This window comes from Hyperoodon ampullatus (assembly GCF_949752795.1).
Source record: "Hyperoodon ampullatus genome assembly, chromosome: 6".
Lineage (NCBI taxonomy): Eukaryota > Metazoa > Chordata > Mammalia > Artiodactyla > Ziphiidae > Hyperoodon > Hyperoodon ampullatus.
The window spans coordinates 670,460-687,446 of NC_136919.1; the positions used below are offsets into that span (position 1 = coordinate 670,460).

The window sequence follows — 16,987 nt, forward strand, 5'->3', positions numbered from 1 at the left end:
TGGGCTACAGGCTGTGTGTCTTGCCTGTGTCCTTTGGGGAGTGGCCAGGTTGGCCCTCCAGACTTTTTACGTTCCCTGACCAGGACTGTCTTGTGGTCAGCTATTCCTCGGAAAATTACATTAAAAGGGAAGTGTCAGAGTGTCGGCCGACCCATAAGATAACACGCTGGGTCCTGATTCCGGGTGCTTGCCGCTGTGGCTCATGGCTCATCTGGAATAGCCTTGACCTGGGGATGGCTGTCCAACATGGCTGCAGGAGCTGGTGCTGTAGCTGGTGGCTGTCCCCTCCTGATGGTGCTGTGTCTTGTGCTACTTGTTAGAGACTCTGAGTCTGGCCTAGAGCTAAGAGGGTGGTGGCCATGGGGGCCTAGGGTTTGCTCATATCAAGGCTCCTGGAGTGGATGCCCTCGTGAAGCTGCCCCAGGGTCCACACAGTGTTTTTATTCCCCTTTGCCTCCCTTGTTCTTTATTTGATACCCAGCCCCTGGTTTCTTTTCTCTTCTGAAGGCCCCGAACCTCTTGATTTTTGTAGCCACACATCTGAGAGCGTCTGAAAGTTCAACATTCATTCATGGTTAAAACGTGGGCCATGTTTCTTACCTGTTTGGAGCGAGGTGTAGGGGGCTGCTTGGCCTGACTGCCTTTTGTACCAGATCAAATCAAGATGTGTGGCTCAGCCATTTCAGGGTGTCCTGTTGCTTCCTGACCAACCTTTCCTGCTTCTCTCCTTCAGCTGCCATCTGAGCTGCTGACTGGTATCTGTATTTCTCGCGATAGAAACCACTTTAAAAACCACAGGCTAACTACCCAGGTAGCCACGTGGATTTGTCTTGTCCCATTTCCTGGAGCTGCCATAACAAATTATCTCAAGCTGGTGGCTGAAAACAATGTATGGTCTAGGTCCTAGAAGCCAGAATTCTCAAATCAAGGTGTGGGCAGGGCCATGCTCCCTCTCAAGGCTCTAGGGAAGGTTTGTTCCAGGCTCTCCCAGCTTCCAGCAGCCTCAGGTGGTCCTTGCCTCATAGAGACCTACCAGTCTTTACATTGTCTTTCGTTGGTGTCTAACAGACCACATCTCCCCTTCCAAAGGATGCCAGTCATATTGGATTAGGGCCACCCTAATGACCTCATTTTAACTGGATTACTTCTGTTACTAAAGACTCTGTTTCCAAAGGTCACATTCTGTGGTACTGGAGATAAGACTTCAACATATCTTTTTTGGGGACACAATTCAATCCATAACAGTATCAGACACTTGCCTTCCCCAAACCTGTTCTGTAGAGTTCACGGACTTTATGGAATGCTGTCCGGCACATACCTGGTTTACCAACTCAGATCGTGGCTGTGCTGGGTGTCCGCCCCTTCATCCTAAATCTAACTGGCGCAGAGACCCCTGCCCCTGGGGCTCAGACGCTGGCTCTTCTCCATGCCTTCTGTCCACCTTCCCGTCCACCACCCGTGCTCGGGGCCCTGTGGCCGACCCTGTCTCCTGCAGGCAGATGTGCGCCCACCAATGCGCCGCGCTTACTGCCCTATGGGCAGCTCCTTGGGGTGGACATGACCAGGGAGAGAGAGGGCAGCCCAGGCCCAGCCCTTTTGGGTCAGACCCTGGACTCTGCTCCCTGGACGCCCAGGCCCCTTGCACACCCCACCTCCATGCCCTGTTCTCCTCTGCGCCCCCTTAAGAGCCCAGCTCGCCCGTGACTCTGTGCTGGACGCTCGGCTGTCCCTTCCCAGGCCCGCGTCTCGCCGCCACGGCAGGGGGCGCGCCGTGGCACGTGGGGCCAGTCGAGGTCCGCCGGCCGGTACTGAGCGTGGGATCTCGGCCTCACGCCGGCGTCCACGGGGGCCGGAAGTCCCTCCCCGGAAGAAGCCATGGGGACGACGGCGGAAGTGGGAGAAGTACCGCCCCTTGGGCTGTGCACCTTTTTGGCGCCGCGGGCCCGGGCACCCTGCTGTCAGCCTGGCTTCCTCACTTAGCCGCCGCCCGCTGTCCGCCACCCCGGTCGCCGCCGCGTCCTTCTCCGAATGCTGGGAGGCCGGCAGTCGCGTCCGGCTGTTGCAGGCGGTGGACACGGAGCACACCGTGGACTCGGTGGAGTGGTGCCCGCTGGAGGGCTGCAGGCACTTGCTGGCGTGCGGCACCTACCAGCTGCGGAAGCCGGAGGACCAGCCCGCCGACCCGGAGAGCAAGGTGCGCGGGGCCATCGTGGCCTAGGGAGGTCTTCACCGTGGGTTTGCAGGTCTGCGATCTCAGGTGGCATTTCCCGAGCACCTAAAGCCTCAGACTCGAACTCCTCTCTCAAGAAGAGCGAGGAAAGGCTCTTGAGAGGCAGAGCCGACCACAGGCTTTGAGATCTCTGTGATCTGCTGCGGGGGAGGCTGAAAGGGAAAAGTCTTGTGTGGGGTCGTTCAGGAGGTGTGGATGCGACCTTGGCCTTGTGGCCAGAATGTAGGTTAGAGACAGGGCATCCTGAAAGCGGGATGTCGTCTCTCTGCAGGCGTCGTCAAGGTTATGGATGAAGTCTAGAGCAAAGAGAAAATGGGATTTCATAGGAGCTGTACGTAATCTCTTGAAGGCATCTAGCTATGCGGATCCAAACCAGGATACTTTTAAGAGTGAAAAATGGCACCGGAGCAACAGGCCTAAGCTAGGACTCTCCCAGGCAAACTGTCCTGTGGGGACCCTAACTGTAGCTCCTCCCTATTGGCCCATTTAGAAGGAGCATCCCATCCTGGGTCCAGCAGGGTTTATCCACCTACTCATTAATCACGTACAAGAAAAGAGACGTTTCTCCAGCTCGGAAAATCATCGGTGCTGCTTCCAGGCAGAGGTCCGGAGTCTTGGCAAACCTCTTCTTTCCCTCAGTCCCTTTTCCCATCCCTTGGGTTCCTCAGTATTTATTAAGGTAATCAGAGAACACATTTGCATTTTTTGTAGAGTGGACTGGATGTTGATGAGCCTCAAATTCGTTTGGGTCGCCTCTACCTGTATAGTTTCAGTGAGGACAGCTCTCCTTGCCCCCTGGTTGAGGTCCAAAGAAGAGATACTTCGGCGATCCTGGACATGAAATGGTACAACTTTGATAACCGTTCCCCTTGTTTGGAATTTGTCATGAGCACCTGATTGTTTGGTCAGAGGAGCCTGATGCCTGAGAGCATTCAGCAGGGCGGGGGAGTGTCTGAAGTTTGGGTTCGTTTCTCTACTGTGCTGTCCTCCCTGCCTGTTGGCGCTTGGAGGATGCTGTAGCCTCGGGGCTCGTTTCCTTTTTTCAGTTTCCAAGCCCTACAGGTACTGTCAGTCTGGGAAGTGAGGCTAGTTTTCTGCTTCCTAAGCTGAGTGATCTTGGAACGGAACTGTAGGCTCCAACCTGGTTTTAGAGCTGAAATAAATACATTTATTTATTTATGGCCATGCTGCGCAGCTTGTGGGATCTTAGTTCCCCGAACAGGGATCGAACCTGGGCCCTTGGCAGTGAAAGCGCACAGTTCTAACCACTGGATCGCCAGAGAATTCCCTGGAGCTGAAATGTAAACAATGAGTCTCTGGGGCGCATAGTGTTCTCCTGTACTCTGGCACATCCTGTGTTGTGACCGGCACGTGCGTTATCTCCTCAGGTGCCCCATTGCGGTGGCCGGCCATGCACTCTTGGGAGTGGCAGATGCTTCTGGGTCCATAGAGCTACTCCGCTTGGTGCGATCCGAGGTCAGTGACTGGGGCCAGGCTTAGTGGAGGGTGGAAGGAACCTGGATGGAGGGGGTTTGGGAGGGAGGCTGTGCTGATACAAACATTTTTCTAGGATAGTTTTCTGTTCAACAGTGAACTTTACCATAAAACATTCTAAGGTAGCACGTGGTCTATTTTGAGTTATTGGGTCCTGTATCTAACTCCAAGGGGAGGACACCTGTGTGTCAGCAGCAGAGGGGCTGTCAGTGGACCTGAAAGTCCTGTAAGGAAAGCCTGGGCCAGCATCCTGGGTTGATGATGTTGGGGCTAAGAAGAGCAGCGCATTTACTGGGTGAAAGTGGTGTTTCTCATGGATAATTTGGAGAGCACGTGATTCCTACATGTATTTTCCCAAGCATCTGACAGTGATCCTGTACTGTGCATTTGTAAAATGACCACATGTTGGGGGAGGGAGGGGACAGGGAAGGCGTATAGTGGGTTGAAGGAAACAGCCCACAAGACCGTTCCCTGTGTGGGGGGGAACCCACTCTAATGTAGGTGCTGCAAGTGGGATTGGAGCAGAGGTCCAGCTGGCCTCGGGTTCATGGCACCTGAGGGCTTGTACAGCAAGGTCCTTGCTTCAGGCCAGCTGAGAGCAGCAGCCCTGTCTTAGGAAAGAGGGAAGAAATATCTGAGGGGGATATCTAGAACCAGAGCTGGAGGCAGGAACGGGTAAACCCAAGAGAGGATACAGCTGCTGGAACCCTATTGATCGAGTTGAGCACCGTCTAGGTTGCTTAGATAGTAAAACTCAGACCTCAGAAAAGAGAAGCAGCATTTGAATGGCTAGCTGTGGCTTCTGAAAGAGAATCAGAGGAAAGTTCTCCTCGTCTCTGTCCCTGGAGGCCTGGGCAGTGGGGAACCCGCACCAGCGGTGCTCCCTGGAGCCTGCAGTAGTCTCCAGGAGGGCTTGGACAGCGACGAGTCTGAGAAGCAGAGACCTGCTTCCCCTGGGGTCACATGTGTGGGAAAGTCCTCCTTCAGGTGTGAGCGCTTCTGGAGGGCCTGGGCCGTCTGCAGTGTCCTCAGGTTCTTTTTTATTTTATTATTATTATTATTTTATTTTTTGGCTGCATTGGGTCTTCGTTGCTGCGAGCGTGCTTCTCATTGTGGCGGCTTGTCTTTGTTGCAGAGCGAGGGCTCTAGGTGCGCAGGCTCAGTAGTTGTGGCGCACGGGCTTAGTTGCTCCACAGCACATGGGATCTTCCCGGACCAGGGCTTGAACCTGTGTCCCTTGCATTGGCAGGTGGATTCTTAACCACTGTGCCACCAGGGACGTCCCTGTCCTCAGGTTCTGCTGTGAGTGAGTGACTGACACACTTTGTTCGCCGAGTGGATGAGGAAAGCAGGGCGTACCCGAGCCAGGGGAGTAGTCTTCTCAGGGTTCCGGGGCTGCTCCTCTGTGATGGCGTCCTTTTCTCTCCAGCAGAACTCTTACGCACTACAGCCGTTCTCCCGCTTTGCCCTGGAAAAGCAGTGTCTGGCCTTGTCCTTGGACTGGTCCGCTGGGAGAGCCGGAAGGTGAGGGCCAGCGGTGACAGGCCTGGGTCTTGCCTCTGAGGGTCCCTTCCTATTTTCATGCGAGAGAGAAGGAAAGCCACCTTGTGCTAGCCTCGACTGTGGCTCCCCAAGCCTGGGAGTATCACTGCCAATCTTCATCTAAAAAGAGTGTTTTCATCAGGAGAAGCGGACCCTGGTTTATTTTGACAAGCTACTGGTAGCTTTGGTCTCTGCCCAGGCAAGCCTCTTAAGAAGCATGTCCCCGTATCAGGTCCTGGAGAGCCTCTCTGTGACATGTCTTGGGGGCATAAAGGGCCACTGGTTGGGAGCCAGAAGAGGCGATGAGTTTGGGTCAGTGGATATATTTCAGCCAGATCTCCCCACTGCTTCCCTGTGTCTAGGGCCAGTGACCAGCCCTTGAAGATCATTAGCAGCGACTCCAACGGGCAGCTCCATCTCCTGCAGGCGTACCAGGCAGGGCCGGGAATGCAGGCTGTGGGCACGTGGCAGGCCCATCACTTTGAGGCCTGGGCTGCTGCTTTCGATTACTGGCAGACGGAAGTCGTGTATTCAGGTTGGTACTCCTCCGCTGGGCGCCCCTCTATGAAGATTTGCTGAGGAGGTACAGGCCAAGGGCGTGATTCTGGCCACGTTGGGATCTCAAAGACCTTTTCGGAGAGTCTGTTTTCTGGGGCAAAAGCTGTAGTTGGTGTTCACTTAGCTGCTCCTCGGAGACTGAAGTGCAGTTTGCTGCAGGCACTGCAGGGTCTTGGGTGGCAGTGCCCCCAGTGTTGGAGCAGCCCCCTTGGGAGCCGCCGCCCCCCTCCATTGCTCTGAGTGTTGGATGCTTCTGCTCACGCTCGGAAATCCAGTCGGAACTCCTTGCTTTCCACCTGGTACTTTGGGTCCAGTAGTGACTTGTCATGCATTTCAGGCTTGTCTGTTCCCTTTTGGAGTAGTTTATCTTCCTAGGGAAAGGGAAGCGTGAGAGAGAGAGGGTTGACTTTCTGGTATTGAGAGTGGTGTGTATGGAGTGGGATGCTGACGTGGGAACGAGGTAGTTCAGGTCAGCTCCTTTCACGCTCACGGCAGAGGAGGGCATGGGTCTCTGAGAGAAGACAGAAGAGGAGCTGCTGAATTTGCAGAGGCAAGAAACCATCTGCGCCCGTATCCCTTTCTGCGTCCAGTTGCTGGTAGTGTTCTGAGCTCCAGGGCGAGACGGGGAGGCCAGGGCTGCAGGGGTGTTCTGCTGGCCTGTCAGGATGCTGCACAATCTCACTGGGCCCCCAGAAGCTCCTGCTGAGGCCCTGAGGGACAGCTGTGGTGCCCAGTCCAGGAAGCACATCGGCCTCTTCTTGGCCTCTCAGCAGTGTTCACATGCCCGACCCCTCACTCCCCGCACATTCTTTTCCCTGGGTCATCAACGCCATGCCATCTGGACTTTCCCCTTCTTTCTCTGGCTTCTTTTCCGTCTGCTTTGTGGGCTCCTTTCCCTCTGCACCAAAGTGTTCACCATTCTCTGACCTCTGGATCTTCCTCTCGCTTCGCATTGCTGCTCTCCTGACTTCAGTTACTGTGTCTCTTCCACAAACAGTGTGTTTAACCAGACCTTGTGTCCTGAGCTTTTCTGCATTGTCTTGCCAGCACCGCAGCGCTCGTGCAGGGATGCTCCCAGCGCCTCACTCCGCGGGTCTCCAGCTGAGCCCCATGCTCCCTGTGTTGCCCTGTCACACACCTGCGCCTGCCTCATGTCCCGGCCCCAGGACAAGGTCTGCTCACCCAAATCACACATCTCTGTCCGCTCACTGCTCCCCTGAGTCTGTGTCTTGTTGGCTTTCTCTTCTTCTTTTTAAAAGTTAATCAATCAATTGATTAATTTTTTAGGCCACGCTGTGCAGCCTACGGGATCTTAATTCCCTGACCAGGGATCGAACCTGAGCCCGCTGCATTGGAAGCGTGGATTCTTAACCACTGGGCCGCCAGGGAAGTCCCGCTCATCCTGATTATGATTCTGTGTGCTTCTTTTCCCCTGAGAGAGGATCCTTTCTGGAGTTTTTGCTGTCACACCCTTGAACAGACTCAGGGAGAACGATAAAGATTTAATTTTTTGAGCTCTCATTTGTAGATTAGTTTTTCTACCTTGAGGCTTGGCTAATTCAGAGCAAGGGTGTAGTAGCACAGTGATTTAATAATTCAACACCAATTCATTCATCCAACAAACATCTATTGAGCACCTACTACGTGCCAAGCACTGTCCTAGGGGTTCGGGAGGCATCCGTGAGCAAGAGACAACAGTCCCCGCTTTCATTGCACTTTCGTCACTTGGGGGGAGATGGACAGTGAACACTAAGCATAATAGGCACTGTAGGTGACAAGTGCTTTGGAAAGAAGAAAGCTAGAACAGGCTGAAGGCATCAGGTGCTGCAAGCAGGTGCAGGTTGTCCCATTATAGAGCCTGGTGTGTTCAGAGTAGCGAGTGGCCAGTATGGCCAGAATAACATGAGTGAGTGGTAGAATAGAGAAGGCAAGATCAGGAGTCACAGAGACAGGGCACGGGGCCTTGCGGGCCACAGGGGGGCCTTGGGCTTTTGCTCGGAGTAGAACGAAGCCATTGTAGGATATTGAACAGAGGAATGACATTTCCCGACTTACATTTTAAAATTTAAGAGAATCTGGGACTTCCCTGGTTAAGAATCTGCCTGCCAATTCAGGGGACACAGGTTCGAGCCCTGGCCCGGGAAGATCCCACATGCTGCGGAGCAACTAAGCCCGTGCGCCACAACTACTGAGCCTGCATGCCACAACTACTGAGCCCGTGCACCTAGAGCCCATGCTCCGCAACAAGAGAGGTCACCACAATGAGAAGCCTGCGCACCGCAATGAAGAGTAGCCCCTGCTCACCGCAACTAGAGAAAGCCTGTGCACAGCAACGAAGACCCAATGCAGCCAAAAAATAATAATAATAATAATAATAATAATAATAAATAAATTTAAAAAAATTTAAGAGGATCCCTTCAGCTAGTATGTTGAGTATAGATTGCAAGGGGGTGAGGGTGTAGGCTGGAGACCTGCCATGCAGGTGAGGTGTGAGAATGACTCAGGCCAAGGTGGGAGCAGTGGAGAGCAGGAGAAGTGGGAAGACTGCCTTGTGTGAAGGTCGATCAATAGGATTTCCTGGTGGAGCAAATGTGGAGTGTGAGAGAAAGAGGAGAGACCAGTGTGTAAAGAAGCCACACCAGTTCTCTTCACAAACTTGCCACAGAATGGCAGCTTGTATTTGAGGCTCACACACAGGCTCAGTGCCTGGATGGACTGATTCTGCTGATCCACTTTGTCATAGATCACGTTCATCCCATATCCGTTTTGTCTGATATAGGGATCTGTAGTGTGCTCAGTAAGTACCTGAGCACAGTAAGTACCTAAGTGGGTGGGTGGATGGATGGTTTATGGATGGGTGGTGGATGGATGGTTTATGGATAGGTGGTGGATGGATGGGTGAATGGATGGTGGATGGATGGGTGAATGGATGGTGGATGGTGAATGGATGGTGGATGGGTGGGTGGGTGGTGGATGGGTGGGTGGATGGGTCGGTGGGTGGATGGTGGATGGTGAATGGATGGTGGATGGGTGGGTGGTGGATGGATGGTGAATGGATGGTGGATGGGTGGGTGGGTGGGTGGTAGATGAGGGATGGATGGAGTTTCAGGCAGACGTGGTTGTTTTTTTGCTCCTTTTTGTCCTCTCTGTAGGTCTTCCTCTTCAGTGTTTCTTCCCTTCCCTCGAGATACCATGACATTCTATCTTCATGTTGCTTTTCTTCAAAGACTGGTTGTGGGTCAGGGCACCAGCTCCCTTGTTCTTTCTATCCTTTCAGTTTCCCCCAAACAAGCACAGGGCTCTTTTACTGTAAGGTTACAAAGGGCATTTCTCTTTAAAACACATGGCGGTGTGTCCAAGGTTCCAGAACCTTACAAAGCCTCCCCCTCTGATGCCTCCTGCCCGCAGGTCTGTGCGGAGCACTTCGATGGGGCCGCTCTGGTTCCTGGCATCAGGAGCCCGAGGGGTTGGGTCTTGTGTGACCTGGTCCCTCTGCCCCCATAGAAGTCCGCCCTTTTCCTGCGGGTGTAGCCTCTGTCTTTCCCTTCTTCCCTGCAGGTGTCTAAAGACACGGTTACAGCACAGGGGTGACTGTTTCTGGGGCTCCCCTGCCTGTGACAGCCTGAAACCCAAGAAAAGCCACCCATGAGAATTTCCTCACAGACATAAACCCACTCCCTGAGAAACGGCCAGGTCCTGTTGTCAGTGCCCTTCCTCATCAGTGGGTGTTTCTGTTTCCATGCAGGTGGGGACGATGGCCTTCTGAAAGGCTGGGACACCAGGACCCCTGGCACATCCGTGTTCACAAGCAGGAGGTAAGTCACTGAGGGGCCAGTGCTCAGCGTGGGGGGCCAGCCCTTCCCGCCCCCGCCGCGGCCTTCCGCGGGAGAAGCAGCACTGCCGGGCGCTTGCTCAGGCTCATCCCTCGCTCTCAGACACTCCATGGGTGTGTGCAGCATCCAGAGTAGCCCCCACTGCGAGAACATCTTGGCCACGGGAAGGTGAGTCCCCTAGGGTCCGTGCACGTGGGTTCCTCCTGCACCGTCACTTCCTTTCCTCCTGTTGGCCATTGTGATGCTTGACTGGGCCAACTCTCCACCCAGAGTGCGGGCGTCGGGGTTTGGGAAAGGAACCGTGTCCTGGAGGGGAAGTGGGCTGGGTCTTCGGGAGGTGACCCCTGCTGCCCCGGGGCCTTGCTCTCCTGCATGCTCTCTGCGGTCGATGGGTTTTAGCTACGACGAGCACGTTCTTCTCTGGGACACTCGGAGCATGAAGCAGCCGTTGGCGGACGTGCCCGTGCAGGGCGGGGTGTGGAGGCTCAAGTGGCACCCTTTCCACACCCACCTGCTCCTGGCAGCGTGTATGCACGGTGGCTTTACGATCTTCAACTGCCAAAAGGCAATAGGTGAGTGGGGGGCCTGGGCGGGGGCTCCCAGTTTCCCGCCTCCTCGCTTCACCAGGCTCTTCTGCACGCTCCGCGCGTTCCCAGGGTCACCCCCTAGGCCTTGCCATGACTTGCACGTCTGCCGACTTCAGAATCTCGGTTTCAAGCATGCTGCTCTCCAGCCGTGGTTCTTCCCTGACCATCTCAATTATTTTGGTACCTTCTGCATTCAGCAGTCTGCTGGCCCTATTGGGACCTCTCCCCCAGAGGTGTGTTAACCACTGGTCGCTTTCGTAACCGTCCTTGTCCCACCTTTTGCCAAGTCCTCCTGCTTGCGGACGGCGCAGGCTCCGCGGCGTCGTGTTCCAAACATCGTTCAACTCTTCCCCTCGCTCCTTCCTTGTACTCTCTGGGCAGAATCCAGTGCTGGTAAACCCCGGTCTGCTTGTGCCTGAGCCACAGAACGTGGCTGGAGGGAAACAGCCACCTGCGTGATCTCACTTCAAGTTTATGCTATTGTGGGTCCCTTGCCAGGCAAACCTTGACCTTTCTTATCTTTTCGTATTTTGTGGTGGCTTCTCTTGTTGCGTAGCACAGGCTCTAGGCATGCAGGCTTCAGTAGTTGCAGCACACGGGCTCAGCATTTGTGGCACGTGGGCCCTAGGGTGCATGGGCTCAGTAGTTGTGCACCGGCTCAAGAGCACAGGCTCAGTAGTTGTGGCACATGGGCTTAGCTGCTCCACGGCATGTGGGATCTTCCCGGACCAGGGCTCGAACCCGTGTCCCCTGCGCTGGCAGACAGATTCCCAACCACTGCGCCACCAGGGAAGCCCTATTCCTGACCTTGATAGGGTCCCTGCTGGTTCCCATTTGGTTTGATGATATATAAGGACTAATGTGTGTGCTTAGTATTCATCAATCCATGTTTTCATGAGTATTTTTTTAAATCAGGAATTGTTGATTTTTTTGTCAAATGCTTTTATAATATCTATTGAACTGTATTATTTTTCTCCTTAGATATATTAATATGGTAAATTTTGTTTATGGGTTTCCTAATATGGAATATATTCCTGGAGTAAATCCCATTTGGTTATGGTTTTGTTTTGTTTTAGTTATCAAAAACTTTTTTTGAGGTATAGTTGATTTACAGTATTATGTTTTAGGTATACAATATACTGGTTAACAGTTTTTAAAGGTTATATTCTGTTTATAGTTATTATAAAATATTGATTATATTCCCTGTGCTGTGCAATATATCCTTTTCTTGTTTTTGTTTTTGGGTTTTTTTTTTGGCCACGGCATGTGGGATCTTAGTTCCTCAACCAGGGATTGAACCCATGCCCCCTGCAGTAGAAGCACAGAGTCCTACCCACTGGACTGCCGGGGAAGTCCCTGTACAATACATCCTTGTAGTGTATTTATTTTATACATAACAGTTTGTACCTTTTAATCCCCTACCTCTATCTTGCCCCTCCCCCCTCCCTCCCCTTACTGGTAACCACTAGTTTGTGCTCTACATCTGTTTCTTTTTTGTTATATTCACTAGTTGTTTTATAGCTTAGATTCTACATATAAGTGATATCATATAGTATTTGTCTTTCTTTGACCTATTTCACTAAGCATAATACCCTTCAGGTCCATCCATGTTGCAGATGGCAAAATTTCATCCTTTTTTATGGCTGAGTAATATTCCGCTGTATATATACATCACATCTTATTTATCCATTCATTTGTCAATGGACTCTTAGGTTGCTTCCATATCTTGGCAATTGTAAATAATGCTGCTCTGAACATTGGGGTGCATATATCTTTTTGAATTTTTTCATTTTCTTCAGATACATACCCAGCAGTGGAATTGCCAGAGCATACAGTAGTTAGTTCTATTTTCAGTTTTTTGAGGAACCTCCATACTGTTTTCCACAGTGGCTGCACCAATTTACATTCCTACCAACAGTGTAGGAGGGTTCCCTTTTCTCCACATCCTCACTAACATTTGTTATTTGTGGTCTTTTTGATGATGGCCATTCTGACAGGTGTGAGGTTATATCTCATTGTGGTTTTTATTTGCATTTCTCTGATGATTATGTTGAACGTCTTTTCATGTGCCTTTCGGCCATCTGTGTGTCTTTGGAAGGTATGTTATTTTTTTTTAGTGTGGTATTGGACTCTGGTAATACTTTATTTGGGACTTTCATTAATGTTCAAAGGAGACACAGACTTTCTTTTGTGCTATTTAGCAGCATTATGTTTGGTTCATGTGAGAATCAAAACCAAAAGTGTGAAAATTTTTCTTCATTTTCTCTTGAATAATTTATATGCCATTTGGATTATCTTTTCATTCAAGATTTGGTAAAAAAAAAATCTCATATGAGACTATCTGGGCCTGATATATTTTTCAATGATGGTTCTGTGTTAACTTTCTCTATATTTTTCTATGGAAGTTGGTTTGTTTATGCTTTATGTCTCTACTGGGGTCAATTTTGTTCTCTTTTTTCTTTCTTCTTTTTTTTTTTTTGGCCACGCCAGGCGGCATGCAGGATCTTCACGCCCCCTGCAGCGGAAGTGTGAACTCTTAACCACTGGACCACCAGGGAAGGCCTGGGGTCAATTTTGGTGAACTGTATTTTCCTAGACAGCTATTCATTTCATCTACATTTTGAAATTTATTTGCCCAAAGATGTGTAAAGTTACTTTGATTTAAAAAAAGAATTTCTTCTCTAATAGTTATTTCCCCTTTATCATGTTTTACTTTGTATACTTATGCAAGTATACAATATTTTTTATGTCTTTTTCCTTAATTAGGTTAGTTAGTAGCATGTATATTTTACTTCTTTTAAAGAAGCAGGGTTTTACTTTTTTATTATGGTCCTGTGGTTTCTGTTCTCCACCTCATCAACCTCTCCTTTTATCTTTGTTGTTTCTCTCCTTGTGCCTCCTTTGTTCTTTTTCTAGCATTTTGAGTTGGGAATACAATTCACTTATCTTTATTACTTTGCATTAAGTGTTTTTATGTCTGAATTTTTCTCTGATTTAAGCACATTGTTAGGTTCTGATATGTAGTAATTTCACTTTCATTTCTATGAAGAAATTCTATGACTTGAGTTTGTATTTCCCCTTTTACCCAAGTGTGGTTTAGTAGAAGGTTCTAAAATTTCTAGGTGGAAGCAATTTTTCGTATTTTGACCACATTATTTATTTTGTTTTATTGCGTTGTGATCAGAGTGTTGCTTGTACTGTTTCTACTTTATGGAACTTTGCGACTTCTTGTCGCCCAGCGTGGTTGTTCAGTTCACGCTACACCTGCGCCTGAGTAGCGGACGTGCTGTTACTGTGTGGTATTACTGTGTGGTAGGAAGGCTGCTGTGTCCACCTGGGCCACGAGCGGGTACTGCCACTGGTTGGATATATGGCTACAGTGCACCTTTATTGTCCCAGTGACCCTCACCTCCCGGTACCCCAGCGTGCACACCACGGAGCAGGAGGTCTCCTGGGAGCTTCCTTCGGTGGTGGTGCCGGGGCGCCTCTGTGCTCTCAGGGGAAGCTTGGCGTCCAGCTCCTCTCTGGAGCTGCCTCTGCTCAGGCAAAGCCCTGGGTTATGGAGGAGGATCTCCAGGGCCCTGGTTGTATCCTTGGTGTGTTTCCTGATTCCAGCTGCAGCCTTTCCACATCACTGCTCATTCTGGTCGTGATTCAGATTCTGATCACAATTCAGAGTGCAGTGGCATTGATCCCTGCACTTGGGAGGTGGCAGTGGCATCCAGGCTAACTGAAGACTGAATGGCCGGCCACTGGGCCTTCTGGCTGGTGACAGTTTTCTAAGCCCGCATCCCCAGCTCACTGGCCACTAGTTTTCTGAGGCTGCTCTTGCCAGCCTCGGCCTTGCCCTGGACCCTTGACCATCTCAGGTTTGGTGACACCTCATCATTTCTTTTTCTGGTCGCATATTACTTTCACACTTTCTCAGCCGTGTTCTGTCCAGAATAAGGCCGGGCCTTTGCCCGTCCTGCCCTGTGTCTTCAGAGTTGCCATAGCAACTCACCATAAGGAAAGCTGGTCACGCTTCAACTCTTCAGTGAGTTACTCCCTTTCCAAGCTCAAGTCCAAACTCTAATGCAGCACTCCGAGCTCTGCATCACAGGACCTTCTGACGTGTCGCCAGTTCCTGATGACACCTCAGCCACATCCACTCATGTGTGGTTCCTCACACACGCCAGGGTCTTTCCACCTCTGTGCTTCACACGTGCTGTTGGCTTTATTTCTCATACACCCCTCTCCCTCCATTTGGCTCACTCGTTTGTCCTTTGCTTTTAAGTCTTAACGAGGAGCTTCTGCCAGAGTCCTAAGGGTTCAGGTTCGGGTTAGGGTTAGGGTTAGCTCTGTAGGGTTAGGGTTAGGGTTTAGGGTTAGGGTTAGCTCTGTAGGGTTAGGGTACAGGTTAGGGTTAGGGTATGGGTTAGGGTTAGGGTTAGCTCTGTAGGGTTATGGCACAGGTTAGGGTTCGGGTACGGGTTAGGTTATGGGTTAGGGTTAGGGTATGAGTTAGGGTACACGTTAGGGTTAGCTCTGTAGGGTTATGGCACAGGTTAGGGTTAGGGTACAGGTTAGGGTTAGCTCTGTAGGGTTAGGGTACGGGTTAGCTCTGTAGTGCAGACTGACTCCTCTCTCAGGAACACAGAGTGCATTCCCTGCAGGACGATGGTCTGTGCTTCTCTGCTTGTCTGTCCGTGCCTTGATAGTCCTCTGCGTGACACACAGTGGTTGCTCTTGGCACATTGTCTCACTTCAAGGGTGGGTAGGGCCATCGGGTGGGGGTAATGAGATCAACCCTGGGTAAGTTTCCCGTGTCCTCCTGTCTCTCGCTCCAGAGGAGAATCAGGATGTGTTCCCAGTCACTCTGTCCTACACCTTGCCCAACTCGCTGGTGTATGGAGTCGACTGGTCCTGGCTGTACTTCCACCACTTGCCGCAGACCCATCCGTCATTCTGCTTGGGGTCCTCTCCTGGCAGCGACCCAGGAGCCAAAACAGCAGACCCAGCCTATACCCTGAAAGTTGCGGCCCAGTCGCCAGCACCCTGTTTTGAGCATCAAGCTGATGCTGATGGAGAGGGTGGTACCAAACACCAGAGTGGAGGCGGGCTGAAGACTCCTCTCCAGCCCTTTGCAGAGGACAAGAACGGCGGCCGGCTGCATGCCTCAGGGATCAAGATCTGTGACTGTGACCAGTATCTGGAGGCAGCTACCTTTGACGTCAGCCTTCTAGCCACTTGCTCCTTTTATGATCATGTTCTTCACCTCTGGAAGTGGGAGAACAGCTAAGCTAGGGAAGTTACTTGGTTTGACATCATAAAGACCATTTCTACCAATAAAACCAAGAGTATGTCTTTATCTTTTCTGAGAATGAAGTGTCCTCAGACCATCTCACTGAGATTCTGGCTGCATGCAGTTTTTCTGTATAGGGCTCAGTGCATCTTATGGAATCTCCAGGTAGGCAGTCAGAAAAGCTGTTGGCCTCTTAAATAAACCTTATCTGCTGGGGCCCTTCAAAATGGTGAATCTGTGGCAGCAGGGGGCAGGGTGTGGGTGGGGCATGGTTCCCAGCTCTGTCTTGTCAGTTTCCTGTTTCTGACTTTCAGTTCTTCATACTTATTTAAGCAACTATTTATAGTAACTAAAAGGAGTGGCTTTTTTTTTAAGCTACTTTAAAACACCATAAGTAGTTTTATATGAACATTAAAAAAGCTCATGTCGGGGCTTCCCTGGTGGCGCAGTGGTTGAGTCTGCCTGCCGATGCAGGGGACACGGGTTCGTGCCCCGGTCTGGGAAGATTCCCACATGCCGCAGAGTGGCTAGGCCCGTGAGCCATGGCCACTGAGCCTGCACGTCCGGAGCCTGTGCTGCTCCACAACGGGAGAGGCCACAACAGTGAGAGGCCCGTGTACCGCCAAAAAAAAAAAAAAAAAAAAAAAAAAAACCTCATTTCATGGCACCAGAAGTGCTTGTATAGCCTCCTGTGTAGATAAGCAAAAAGAAGTGTATACACGTTCTGAGTTGCTTTAGCACGTCATAAACTTGAAACACGTTGTCATATGCTGAATTAGTCATACTTCCTCACTATGGCTTCAGTAAACCAAGTAGCTTCCAAACCTGGACACGGTTTAACTCCAGAAACATAACTGGGTTTGTGACTGATCTGATTCCCATAGATCAGTTCCTCCTTGTCTCTCTGCAAGGAACAGATGTTGAAGTACAGGCCACTGGGGAATTTGTCAGCTCCTCAGCATCCACTAATAAATACAATAGATAGGTGTTCCAAGTCAGAAAACACAAACCTCTATCCTTTGCTTTCTTATTTTCTGATGGTACAACACTGTGTGCCAGTACAGGTCAGAACGTGTTAATGTTGAACCCTCCTCCAGAGTTTACTTTAGGATATTTCACTTAAGGGTCAGTTACATATGAAACAGAATTAGAATCTGAGGGATTATGCACCGAAACAGGAAAACACAAGGAGGAAGGAGACTATAGATTACTAGGGAAATACGATTTTGGCATCAACTTCCTGTGTGGTCTCATCCCAAGGGGGGCTGTCTCACCTGACTCCCCAAAATAAGCTGCTTTGGAACCCATAAATATTCTCATTGGTGGTTCCTTGGGGTGAATTTTGGGGGATGAATTAACCAGTGCTGTCATGCGGCTGGATCTGCCTTGTGAATTCTCTTTCTCCTGCAAGCTAAGCCACGTGTTCTTGCCTACTTCCCAGAACCTGTTGGCTGGGGTT

The 16,987-nt window shown here is 50.8% G+C and overlaps 1 protein-coding gene across 2 annotated transcripts; it reads left to right on the forward strand.

The window, feature by feature from the left end:
• Positions 1-2,970: 2,970 nt before the first annotated feature.
• DPH7 (diphthamide biosynthesis 7) lies at positions 2,971-15,607 on the forward strand. 2 transcript variants are annotated; one of them, XM_079706026.1, is made up of 8 exons: positions 2,971-3,075; positions 3,619-3,706; positions 5,157-5,248; positions 5,629-5,801; positions 9,570-9,639; positions 9,760-9,825; positions 10,057-10,229; positions 15,074-15,607. In XM_079706026.1, the coding sequence occupies exons 1-8, from the start codon at positions 3,068-3,070 to the stop codon at positions 15,523-15,525; spliced, it is 1,122 nt and encodes a 373-aa protein (XP_079562152.1). In that variant the 5' UTR covers positions 2,971-3,067; the 3' UTR covers positions 15,526-15,607. The 2 variants fall into 2 exon arrangements, with proteins under 2 accessions (XP_079562152.1, XP_079562153.1); XM_079706027.1 differs by lacking the exon at positions 9,760-9,825.
• Positions 15,608-16,987: the final 1,380 nt, after the last annotated feature.